Source organism: Crocodylus siamensis, chromosome 1, assembly GCF_052110815.1.
Source record: "Crocodylus siamensis isolate JL-2025a chromosome 1, ASM5211081v1, whole genome shotgun sequence".
In the NCBI taxonomy this organism is placed as follows: Eukaryota; Metazoa; Chordata; order Crocodylia; family Crocodylidae; genus Crocodylus; species Crocodylus siamensis.
The window spans coordinates 127802786-127815554 of record NC_143395.1 but is presented as its reverse complement, the minus strand read 5'-3'; the positions used below and the strand labels follow the sequence as shown (position 1 = coordinate 127815554).

At 40.6% G+C, this 12769-nt stretch overlaps 1 protein-coding gene across 1 annotated transcript in view; it reads left to right on the top strand.

Moving 5' to 3' along the window:
• Window positions 1-12769, top strand: part of PRKN (parkin RBR E3 ubiquitin protein ligase) — a 1414145-nt gene that overhangs the window by 686208 nt on the left and 715168 nt on the right. Inside the window, exon 5 of the mRNA XM_090042590.1 lies at window positions 8037-8120. Within this exon, the coding sequence (XP_089898716.1) occupies window positions 8037-8120 (84 nt within the window). The remainder of the gene's footprint in view (window positions 1-8036; window positions 8121-12769) is intronic.

The window sequence follows — 12769 nt, the reverse complement described above, 5'->3', positions numbered from 1 at the left end:
AAAGTGTGCTCAAAACTAGTTTCATGTGTAAATGTATGGACAATCCAGGGATTAAGAGTTCCAGGAGCCACCTAAAACTAATGCATAATAAGACCCTTAGTCTTTACATGATCAGAGTGAATAATATCTAAAATCTACCTTCTGATGCCTGTTTTAATTGTTTAAGTAAAATATATCAGTAATTAAGTCCTCACATTCAAGCCATACAAAATCCCTTGAAATTTTGGCTCTTTTGGCTATAATGCTCCCTTACCCTACAGACAGCAGGAAATGCACCTGACTCAGGCAGGATGTATGCATCTGTGTGTGCAGCAGCAGGATTGACTGCAAAAACAAATGCATGGCCCACCCATTTTTGGCAGTCTTAGCAAAGAGATCAAACAATGAATAGATTTGAAAACGGTTCTCCTACCACCCCAAGTGGCCTCTGCAGGTCAAATCTCTGGTACCACCTAGAGAAGCGTTAACTGCCAATAGATGTGTTAAATAGAGGGCTTTGATTATCTAAGTATCAATCTAGCAGTTTTTACATGCAATAAATTCATTCCCTCACACACATTCACAAAGTATTGTTGTATGATAAACTCTTAAGTACTGTAAAAGGAACAAACTGTAGACTAGCCAAAATTTCCTTGCTAAATCAGTAGCAATATCTTCCTAACTTCTATATTTCTGTATATTCTTTCTTTCTTTTTTTCCCTCCAAGGTGGCTGACATTGTTAGCCTGTGCTCTGGGGATTTAGAGCAATATATTTCCCACAAAACTAGATGCTGTTATTCATGCAGTTTTATTTGGGAGCAAAGTAATAATGTTTATATGATGATGATATCTGGGCATTCACTAGAAATCTAATAAGTGTCTTATCTCATTTAATAAACATAGTCTTGATAATTATCAAGATATAAAGCAAGCTGAAATAAATATGAAGCTTTACATGATAATAAGAGTTGTTATTCAAATAGATTTACTTGCTCTGAATTGAAATGAGGTCCCTAGTCTCTTAACAGTTAGGAGCACATCATATGGTCTTCTGCTGACTTTAACCTGGGTAGCTGCAAACTTCCTTCACACAGCAGCCAGATTATTCTTACTAAAGAGAGCTTGAACAGATGAAGATAATAAAATGGTTCTCCTAAATTAAACTTGTTAAGAATTCATAATAATGAATCACCATATCTGAAATTCCTAATTTGTCCTCTGTTACTGTTCCAGTGACACAGGAGGAATGTCTCTGTGAATGTGCTGTAGCAGCAAAATATGAGAGGAGGGTAATATTTGAGGTTTGAATAGTTGAGAAGCTGTGCAAACACTGGTTTACCACTGCTAATATTTCTCAGCATGTTAGCTTGGAGGCGAGTCTAAAATACTTTAGTCTCCATGTTAATTGCACTGATTAAATGTTGTACTTTCACTCCTAGTCTTTTATTCCTTTCTAACCACTAAGGACTAGCCCTTCCTGCTCTTTTGCTTTTGTGGAACTCAGGCTTGCTAATCATTCTGTCCCTACGTATGTCACCTTCCTTTCCTTACACCTCTTTAACTACATTTGTTGTGCTGCAGTGAGATAGAAGAAATGATAGTTAATACCATAGCAATGCCATTCATTCTTGAAACCACAAAAAAGGGAAGTAAAAGCAGCAGAATTCAGTTTTAAATTCCATTGTTGCTTGTAAGGTACCTGATCTTTGAATTAGAAAATTGTTATAAGGAATTTCACCGTAAATAAAAATGAGGGTCTGGACTGTCTTTTTCAAGAATGGAGTCAACAAAAGGGCAAGAAGAAAGGACATCTGGACATAGTGCAAGGGGATGAGCAGAGGTCACATAGAGGATAAGTAGAGGTCACTTTTTAAATGAAGTAGAAGGGAAAAGTTAATAGTACTTCTAAATCAAATATCATACAAATGATATTGCAGGTCCAGCTTTGTGATTAGTCAGTGGAAGTTTCTACATGGCTGGAAGAAAATACATATTGCTCCACTACATAATTACAAGGTTTACCTGCTTGTTTTATTAAAGCCTTTCAATATATATGTAGCAACAATTGGGAGAAAACAATGCCTAAGATTAATTATCATCTCTGCCAAAAGATTAAAAAAATCAGTTGACATCTGATAGGACACAGAATGGGTTGTGTTACTATTCCTGCAGTGTTCATGACTTCTGTTAAGTTCTACATGTATCAGTTTGCTATCAAAATATGCCCATGCAAAGTTTTCATGCATTAAGTTGGAATTGACTTGTGCAGCAGGAACGTGGGCTGACAGTTATAGTATAAATACTTTGACCATAGGGCATAACATGTAATTCCTTGCAAATAAATGTGTTTATTATTTTTCATCATGGTTTCTGGGTTAGTCTTTGTTGCTCGGCTTCTTGAGATAACTGGCTTCTGGCAAACTTAATCTATTTGCAGTTAAGTGCAGCAAGTGGCTGGTACACATTAGAATGGCAGCAGAAGCTTTGTTTGTAATGTGGTGCAGAGTAAGTGCTCCTGGACAGATAATATCCAGGAAGTGCGGCATCCCACAAAAAGTCAGGGTGAAGTCAGTAGGAACTTCTGGGTGAGAACAGGAGCAGACCAGCCATAAGACCCTTGCAAGGGCAATAGTAAAAACTGTAAGCTGTTGTATACAAGTTTCTGTATGCAATAAAGAGTTGTTTCCACACTGGGTTGGGTTGAGAAGCCTCTCCATGTTGGTGCTGCAGGCAGAGACTGACATGCTAGAGCAGCATATAGTAACAAAAAGAAAGTCTTGCCCAATGAGCTCTTTTAGCACTTTCTCATTGTTTGAATTTCTTTTTGTCTGTTTGATGCAAGGTATAAAAAAGCATGCTAATGGGACCACCTAGTGCTTAGCACATCGGATTTGACTAGTGTGTGCAAGGCTGGAGGGGGTACTCTCCAAAGAAATGTAAACCATTGGCGCTGGACTCGGCTTAGATTTAGCATTCCCTCAGTGACATGTATTCTGGTTTTGGACGCTCTTATGGACCAAGAATTATTTCTTACATTACTTAAAAAATCTTTTTGCATTAATGTTTGTCCCTCAGTTGTGTCATTTGCTCAACAGTTTAATGATTTATGTCTCTCGTGTACATATTATTAGGTACAAAAATGTGTTTTAATGATATTCAACTACATATTGTTCACTGGGGAAGAATATAAAGCAGGGAAAATACATAGCATTAAATAAATGGAAAGTTTCCAGCCTTCTAAATGATTCAGACTGTTTGATGAATCACTGAATGCTATTGCTGACCTCTGTTTCTGACCTTTCTGTGATTTCACAGGTCAACAACTCAATCTAACTATTGCATTTTGAATAATTTGTCATTGGAGAGTTCTAGAACATGTCTTCTTTTTCCATTATTTTTTTAAAGTGATGATTGAAAATGACCAAAAGGCAGCTGCCATTTTAAAACGAAGTTAAATCTTTGATCCTGATGGCAAGCTGACCTAGTTTAATCAAGTATTTTTCCCTACTTCCTGAATCCCCTCTTGTTCTTTTTGTGTTTGGCAGTGACCTCAACTGAAACTGATTTTGTGCCCCCCATAAAAGTAAACCCAAATCAAATAACCAAATAAATACATAAATATTACATGTATCATCACTAAATCAAACTATAACTGAACCTTTTAAAATGTTTTCTTATTTGTTGATATTCCCATTTTCTTTATACTTTGGTTTTGTTCTGCTGGGTTCTGTTTTACTCTCTGAACAAATATTCATTGCACACATATTAATCTGCAGTGTTCTTTAACAGCCATGTGACTGCTTAGAGAAGGGCAGACACTTTAAGCTTGAAATCAGGAGGCTTTTTCTTCTCACAGTATGCTCTGATTAACTAATAATTATACTGAACTAGTAATTATAAACACTGTAATGTGCAATGTGTTTCAGAAGTGCGACTGATTGGCTGATTTGCAGTTTGATAGATATTTCTAAAGCTTAGGAAAGAACAAAACAAAAATTGTATTTCAAAGTGCTTATCTCATTTGAAATTATGTTTTTATTTTGACAGTTATAGCAATGACATTTAGTATTGCTAAACAAGTGTCAACATACTAGTATTTTCAAGGGTGCATAACTTTTGCTGTTTCTTAAAATGGAGAGCTCTACTAAAGATCTTAATGATGCGGTATCTTTTAAAATATATAATTATTAATAATAATACTTCTGTATTTTCATGCTATAGTCCTTTCCTCTGAAGGGGCACATATTAAATCCATAAGCTTGAGGAAGAGATACCAGCTCCATTTTACAGATGAGAAACTGAAAAAAATTGTGATTTGCCCAAAGCCAGATAGCCTGTCAATGACAGACAGAAACAGAATCAATATATTCTGGCTTTTACTCCTTGACTCTTGTTGTAGACTACCTTGTCTCCCAAATGGTTTGATCTAACTCCTCTTTGAGTAAATTGAGAGACTACTATTGACTTCAGGTTCACGTTATACTGGGCTATAACCTATCAAAGCAAGGAATATTTATGATTTGTTTCTGGGTGGTGTTTTATATGTACAATCAGAGAGTTGTAACTGTTGTAAATCAGCAGTAATTCAGCTTGTCTTCACAAGAAAGTTAGGGCACAGGAAACTAGAGGGTAAAATTGCAGCCCATTAGGTGCTCTTCCTTAGTTTCCTGTGCAGTTGGTTCTAGTAAGCACTGAGTGGGAGCTTAAGCCTCTTTTAGATGGGGGAAGCTACCTCATTCAAAGATGCTAAGAAAGTCCACAGAGCTTTAGTGCTGAGTAGCTAGTGCACATTGAAGTCAGAGGGTGTGCCTACATGAGACATTTACTGCAGAATTGACTAGCTCCACAGTAAAAAATCACTGTCTACACATACAATGCTATTAGGATGGAGTAAACTAATTAACTCCACTGTAGGATAGTACTGCCAGACACGAATACCTTGACTTTAACAAAGCTTTTGATACCAGCTTCCACAGCATTCTTGCAAACAAGCTAGGAAGTATGGGTTGGATGAATGGACTGTAAGGTAGGTAGAAAGCTGGCTGGGTTTTCAGGCTCAATGGGTACTAATCAATGGTTCAATGTCTACTGCCTCAATGGCAGCCAGTATCAAGTGGCGTGCCCCAGGGATCAGTCCTGGGCCTGGTTTTGTTTAATATCTTTATTAATGATCTGGAAGAGGGGATGGATTGCACCTTCAGCAAGTTCACGAATGACACCAAGTTGGGGTGTGTAGTAGATACGCTGGAGATTCAGCGTGACAGACAGATTGGAGGATTGAGCCAAAATAAATTTCATCAGGTTCAATAAGGACAAGAGCAAAGTCCTGCACTTAGGACAGAAGAATCCCATGCACCATGACAGCCTGGGGATTGACTGGCTAAGCAGCAGCTCTGCAGAAAAGTACTTCGGGGTTACAGTGGACAATAAGATGGATATGAGCCAGAAGCATGACCTTGTTGCCAAGAAGGCTAATAACATTCTGGGCTACATTAGCAGGCCAAGGGAAGTGATTATTCCCCACTATTCAGCATTGGTGAGGTCACAGCTGGAGTACTGTGTTCAGTTTTGGGCCCCCACTACAGAAAAGGTGTGGATAAACTGGAGATTGTCCAGCACAGGGCAACAAAAATTGTGAGGGGGCTGGGACACATGGCTTATGAGGACAGGGTGAGGGAACCGGGCTTATTTAGTCTAGAGAAGAGAAGACTGAGATGGGATTTAATAGCAGCCTTCAACTACCTGAAGGGGGTTCAAAAGAGGATGGAGCTAAACTGTTCTCAGTGGTGGCAGATGACTGAACAAGGAGCAATGGTCTCAAGTTGCAGCAAGAGAAGTTTAGGTTAGATAGTAGGAAGAATTTTCTCATGAGGATGGTAGGAAAACACTGGAACAGGTTACCCATTATAAGTTACCCATTACAGGTTACCCAGAGAGGTTGTGGATTCTCTATCCTTGGAAGTTTTTAAGACCTGTCTAGACAAAGCTTTGGCTGGGATGATCTAGTTGGGGCTGGTCCTGCTTTGCCCCACGATGACGGGGGAGTAGATGACGTCCTGAGATCATTTCCAACCCTAATTTTCTATGATTCCTCAATTGTATTTCCCTGAATCTCCCTGAATTACTCTTATAACCAGCATTTTGTGTGTGCTGTCTTTCATCCTGCTTTATATTTGTCTGAATTGGAAAACAATGTTGCAAGTGCATTTTTCTAAGTGTTGAGGGAAATGTTTTGCTGGATTATCTCTATTGACTTCAATGGAGTAACCCCAGTAGAACATTTGTCCTGTAATATTAACTATTCATAAGGTTGTGATAATAAGTATTATGATGGTTAATATGTGATTGTAGGGCCATGGCTTTCCATGGTAAGATTTTTCTTTGTGTAGGTATCTTGGGACTGATTCTTCTCTTACTTACACTGGTCTATAACTCCTTTGACTTTGGGAGAAGAATTAAGGCCCTGGGACCCTGTCCAGCATCACTGAATTCAATGCGAGTTTTACTATCCATGAGCAGAGAGGTTAGTTATGTTAGTTTGATATCAGGTAAAAGGTAGGGTAGGTTTGAACCTTATAAACTAGCTAAATCAGAACTAGATCTCCTTCTATACATCTTTATATGTCTGTGTTTTAGTTAGTCTATAAGGTGCAAATCAACCCTGCCTTGAGTTTATTAACATCTTTATTAGAAACAGAATCATCAAAGATTTTTAAAAACTTTGTGCAGCTCATGTTCATTTCCCTCTCCCTTTCAGATTATGTTAAAGATCTGTAAATCACTGTGTTTAAAAGGTTATGATGTACAATATAGTGTATATATTTCTTCACTAGTTTTAAACTACCTAGCCTAGGCACTGATATCAGTTGTAAACATTCTTACACTGCTTAAATTTGGTTAGAAGTATGATGATATTTAAGGTATGGATGTTATCTTTTTTTCTTACCTGCGGTCTGCTTAGATATGTATGTGCACATCCTTCATTTTTATTTCATAGGTTACAATTCATTGTCTGTTCTTTGAATCATAAATTTTTTTGAAAATAAAATAAACTTCTGAACTTTAAATTGAATTGTTCCAAATGACTGAGGATATATCTGTATATGTCCTTTATTAGATAGCTTTATACGAAGGAAGTCATTCTTTAATAAAAATTGTTTGTAAGAAATGGTAAGATTTTTTAGTTGAAGTTGTTGTTTCTTCTTTGTTTTTATTATAACTGTACAGGTAATACAAATGTTTCTATGCAACATGGTGCAGAAAAGACCATTCAGGATTTTCTGTTGGTTTACTTCTATAATTTTTTTTTTTCCTTCAGTAACATAATTAGATGAGAAATCATAAAAATAATTTTAAAACTCTCCAGTATGACAGTAATCCTTCATGTACGGTTTTAATTACTTATGTGGTATTTAAGTTAGGGAGAAGTGCTGCTGGTGCATGTCATAGAACTGAAGCAATTCTCCTGCTGGCTTAATGTAAATGTTATCAAAATCCATGTGAAAAGCCCTTGTGAGCAGATGCATGTTTCAATAAAACAGAAACCACATGATGTTTAAATGGTTCAATAGTAAAATATAAGAATGCCACTTAACCTTTTCTCAATCTTTACTCCAGTGAGTCTAACACTATAACCCTGCTTAAAACTATCTTCTAACATTTTTTCCATTTTTACATGATCAGCTGCAGACTGAGATAAACATTGTTCAGGCAGAAGATGGGCCCTCTGTAGCTTTTTAATCATAATTAAGAAAGTCCCTGGCTGAACTCTTAGCAGTGAAAATATACTGTTGAGAGTTTGACGACTGTTCAGAACACTAGCCTCAGAATGGAAAGGCTATATTTTCTACAAATGACTAAGTTTTAAACATGGATGTTGTCTTTTTGGTAATTTTAGAACCTTTGCTTGTGTTTTGTGTAGTGTAAATTAATAAACTTCTTGTTTAGTAACATTCTAGCTAAGGGGCAGGGATGGTGGGAGGAAAACAAGAAAAAAGGTATAGCTTATTGCCAAGTGGATTTAAAACCTTGTATATATGTTGATTTTATTTTAAAGGGTCCATCATGCTGGGAGGATGTGCTGATTCCAAACAGAATAACGGGTGTTTGCCAATCCCCAAACTGCAGTGGTAATGTAGCGGTAAGATTGTTATCTTGTTTCTCCGAACCTCTGAATAATTTGTCTCAACAGGCCTAACCACATTAGAACTATAAGATTAAAATATAGATTGTAAATTGATACAGATTGTACATTTAAATTGAATTAATTAGTAACACATATAGCAAACAGGAAAGATTTCAATCGGTTACTGCTCAGATAATAACATTTTCTCCTTCAGGAGGGATATGAAACAGTGATGCTAGTGTACAAATACGGGACTTAAATAATGAATGAATTTAAACACTCAGATCAGTATTTGGTTTGTAGATGACTAGCTTTTACAGCCATATGTCCATACATGGTCCACTTATATTTTTAAAGATTTCTTGGCATGTCAGGTCTCTTGTATCTGATCATGTTGGGCTTTAGCACCTTCAGAGTGCTTTTTTCTTTCTTTTTGACCCGTCTTTTACTACTTCTTGAACTGTTATTCAAATAGGGCCTCAGTTAAGTGACATTCATAGAAGGTCAGAGCTAGCAGTGGCACAAGCATTTCAAAATGTCCAAGGTTAAGTACGTATTCAAAAAGCCCGAAGCAGAATTCATCAAACTTATGTGGGTTTCCATAAGTGGCTTAGGTTAGTTTGGGAGTAAACAGAGCACACCTTCATCTTTTGGTGGGAAGGCACATAGGCTGCCTGCGCAGGCTGAGACCATCAGGTTGGCCACACCCAAGGCCAACCCCCCATCAGGTGTGCAGGAGCCCACACACCCAGGGACCCCATACTCTCCCAAGAGTGGGCACAGCCACAGATTGTCTGACTAGGCTGCAGTGCATGGCAAGCACTACTTCCTCCTTGTTCCCCCATCATCATCAGCTACAAGCATGTCAACTGCAGTTAGGCAGTGGAGGTACCCATACTTGCTCATCCCCTGCAGCCCAGTCATGCTGCCTAGGGTTGTGCATGCTTATGGAGGGCATGAGGGTCTCTGGATGGTCACCCAGGGACCCCTAGAACCTCAGGAACTGGCACAGCCCTAGGGAATCTGACTGGGCTGCAGCGCATGGCTGAGAACCCCTTCCCTCAGCCGTCCCGCTCCCCATTATAGTGAGCCACTGTGCTGACTCAGCTCTGTGAGATCCAAGGGGCAGGGTAGGCTGTGCACTTGGCTAGAGAAGATGGGTGAAGGGCAAGTGAGAGGGGGCTAGCAGAGTGATGTATGAGTGTCTGGGGTGCCAGTAGACAGCAATCAAACAAATCAATTGGGGATCTGGTACAGAAGTTTGATTCTACAGTCTAACCTAAATTGATTAAGTTTGAATGCACATTGATTGAGGTCTATCCTAGACCAGGTTCAACCATTTTTAAACCAGTCTTTGTGCACTGAACTTCTATATTGTTATGAGTACTGATACTGGTAAAACTCTAATGTCTGTACCTGGCCAAAAAGTGAGTGTTTTATTGTTTGCAATACTGGCCCATGTTTGTATCTTTTTATATGTGGAAATTAATGATGTCTCACATTTGCTTTCCTTTACACCAGGGCTACCCATTTGATGGGCCATGGTTCACGTATGGTCTGTGATGAGCCAGTGTGTCACCCACAAGTAGTAAACATGTGGCCCATGGCCCCCCTGCAACTGGCTTTCCCATTGTCAGATGGCATTGGACCATGTATCACTGGTGCTACCATGCAGCAGGGAAGAATCCTTGGGTTATGAGGGGTGGCCCTACATTATGTCCCTTATAATTTGTGCAGCCCAAGGAACATGAAGCCCAGGCTGCACCAAAGTTGGACAGCCTTGTTTTAAACTATTCTTCCAGGGAAGACTTAGAGACGAACAGTATCCTGCATTAGCTGAAGAACAACTCTGTACCTTGCCCAAGGCCCTTTGCTTAGGGCATATACTAATGTAAGACAGAATAGAAAAAAAAATAGTTCCCCTGAGTTCTGCAGTTAACAGGGGGTTCAAAATGAGCCTTGATTTCCTATAAATGTTAGCTGACCCTGTGGTGGGACAGTAAGGGGTGCTTATTATGCTGAGCTACTTACCTCACTGTGCCAGGCCCAAAACCAAGCTTCAGGAGTCTTCCCTGCAGTGCCTACATCTGGCCGTGCCCCTTCCTGGACCCCAGCAAACCTGGGGTAAAGCTCCCACCACCCAGGCGCTGGTCTCTGGTAGGGTTCTGTGCCACCCAGGGTACACAGACCCTGCAGACTGCGGGTGTCCTTTGCCCACTGGTAGTATTTCTGAGTGCTCCTTATAGCCTGGAGCCTCCCAGGATAATCTCAGGTAGGAAAGAATTAGTTAATAATCAGCTGAATTCTCTCTCCCCTCAGGCACTCACAGCCAGGCATGCTGAGCCAGATAGCTTTTTATTCATCAGAGGGAGAGAATCGGGGAGGGATAGAACCAAGGAAGTTTAAGAGAAACTCCAAACACCTTGAGCAATACAGAATAAATTGAGCCTCATCAAATATTGAGTTCAGTGACCCTTTTAACATGAAGCTAAATACTTAGTTTTAATCTAGTAGCCAGATTTCTACTTACAAATCATCCAGGGAGTCTGTCTCTCATGGTGGCACATCTTTCTGTGTGTTTGTTCCCAAAATGACTGCCTGTCCCCTTCCCAAAATGCCTGCTGCAGGACAAAGGAAGGGTGAGCTCCCTTAGAAATTTGTTTCAGCCCAGTCACCTGGGTGACCAGGTTGACTCAATACAGAGGTGACCCAGACTGAGGAGGATTTCTTTACACACCCCTTTCCAGCTAAATCTGAAAACTGAACAGAGCTGGCTGGCCCCATAGCTTCTAACCTTTATAGGGCCTCCCTTGAAACTTGCCCAGCCTCAGGGAGAGTCCTATGGGTTATACCCTTGCTAGGACACAGTATTTTTTTAAGGGTGATATCTCATCCTCCATGGTGTCCAACTTCATCTGTGCCAGGCACTAGATCAGAAGGATGAATTTGGTGTGAAACTTTATTGCCTTCTCCTTCAGAGTTAAGTTATACAGCTCATCATTTGCTTCCTTCCTCCCAAAACCAACACTTCCATTTCCAAAATCTGGATTGTTAAAACCTCATCTTTTGAGGAATGCCTTTCTTCTAGCTCCTACCAATTGTTCACAGAATCCCTCCTACCTATTACCATCATCTATCAAAATGATGTGCATTTAATATGTGTCTCACTGTCTCAGGGCACTAAGGTGCCCACTCCTAGAAGAGCAGAAACTGCCTGGGGAAAGAGCCCAAAGAGAAAGCCAGAAGCCCAGGTGCAGGTTACCAGGGCAACAAGCCAGAGGGCAAATTAGCCTGCACCTGCATATGGTCAGCTGACCAAAAGGGGCAGGGCCCTGGGCCTATATAAACCCCAGGCTGGAACTAGGGAAGGCAGTTCCCTGCTAGATGCCAGAGGGGAATGAGCCTCCAGGGAATAAGTGCCCAGTGACGCAGCAACTGCCTGATATGCTACACCTAGGGCTAATGGGACTCCATGAGCTCCGCAGGTACCCTGACCTACTAGACACTTAGTGCCAGGGACAAAGTTCAATGCTTTTAAAGGGGCAGAGCACACCCTGGCCTCTTGTATTATGTTATAGACCAGGGGCTTATGTTTGTTTGCTGTTTATAACACTGGTGGTTTGGGTGAGGCTATTTGGGGAAGGAGGAGGCTTCATTGGGGGCCCACTATAGTGTGGGGGCCCTGGCACCAGAGAGGGTGTAGCATTTGGGGCACAGAGACAGTGCTGTGGAGAGCCCAGTGAGAACAAGGGGCCGAGTTGTAACACAGCCTGGGAGAAACAATGGCAATACCATCTGTGAGACTTGGGGCGTGGTAAAGGGGAGGTTTGGAGCCACGCATATAGCCCATAAGACTGGGGTGTCCCAGGACATCTATTTTGAAATGGGACCCACAAGGGGTCCGGGATGCATGGAATTCAGGGAAGTCCATCAGGATCATGACCCAGTAGGCTTAAAGGCAGCCTCCCTACTCATTACAGTTGCATCAAGATGTGACGGGTGAGAAAAGAGGGTGCCTATCGGACCAAATAGGCATGGTCAAGGGGCCCTAGGGTATCATGGCCATCCTTGGAGACCCCATCCCGTGACACTTACCATTCCAGATCTGATCCGATCCACACTTTCGAACAGTCCTTTCTCTATGGTGATCAGACATGCTTTACATGTTGCTCAGGAAGTGAACCTTATGTAAGCATCTCATATTCTTCCTGCTTGACTGAAATAGTATCTCATATAACTGTGCTCTATGAATGGTTCTCTTAATGTGACCAGGTTGGTTTAATCCTGGGAATGGTACCAGGATTTTCTGAGTGTGCCTGTACAGTAACTTCCTAAATTTGGGATCTGAGGAGCTGATAAGCCTTCTGAAACCCTACATCTAGAACTATACAGAAGTTTCTCTCCTTCAGCATTTCCCCAAGCTTCCCCAGTTCAGAGTGCCATGTTCTTCTTGCCTTCTGTACTGGGACACTCCTCATCCATCATGCGTCTCCCTTTTTTCAGCCTCAAGGAGATATTTCAGGTCTAGGAAGCCCTCCTTCCCCTTGGCTTCTAAGTTGGTTTCCATTGTATGTAAAATCTGTGTGCACCTGAATAACTTCATCCATTGCTGAAATTCAGCCACTTACAGGAGGAAAGGGGGCTGGCAGCACTTTAATAGTAGA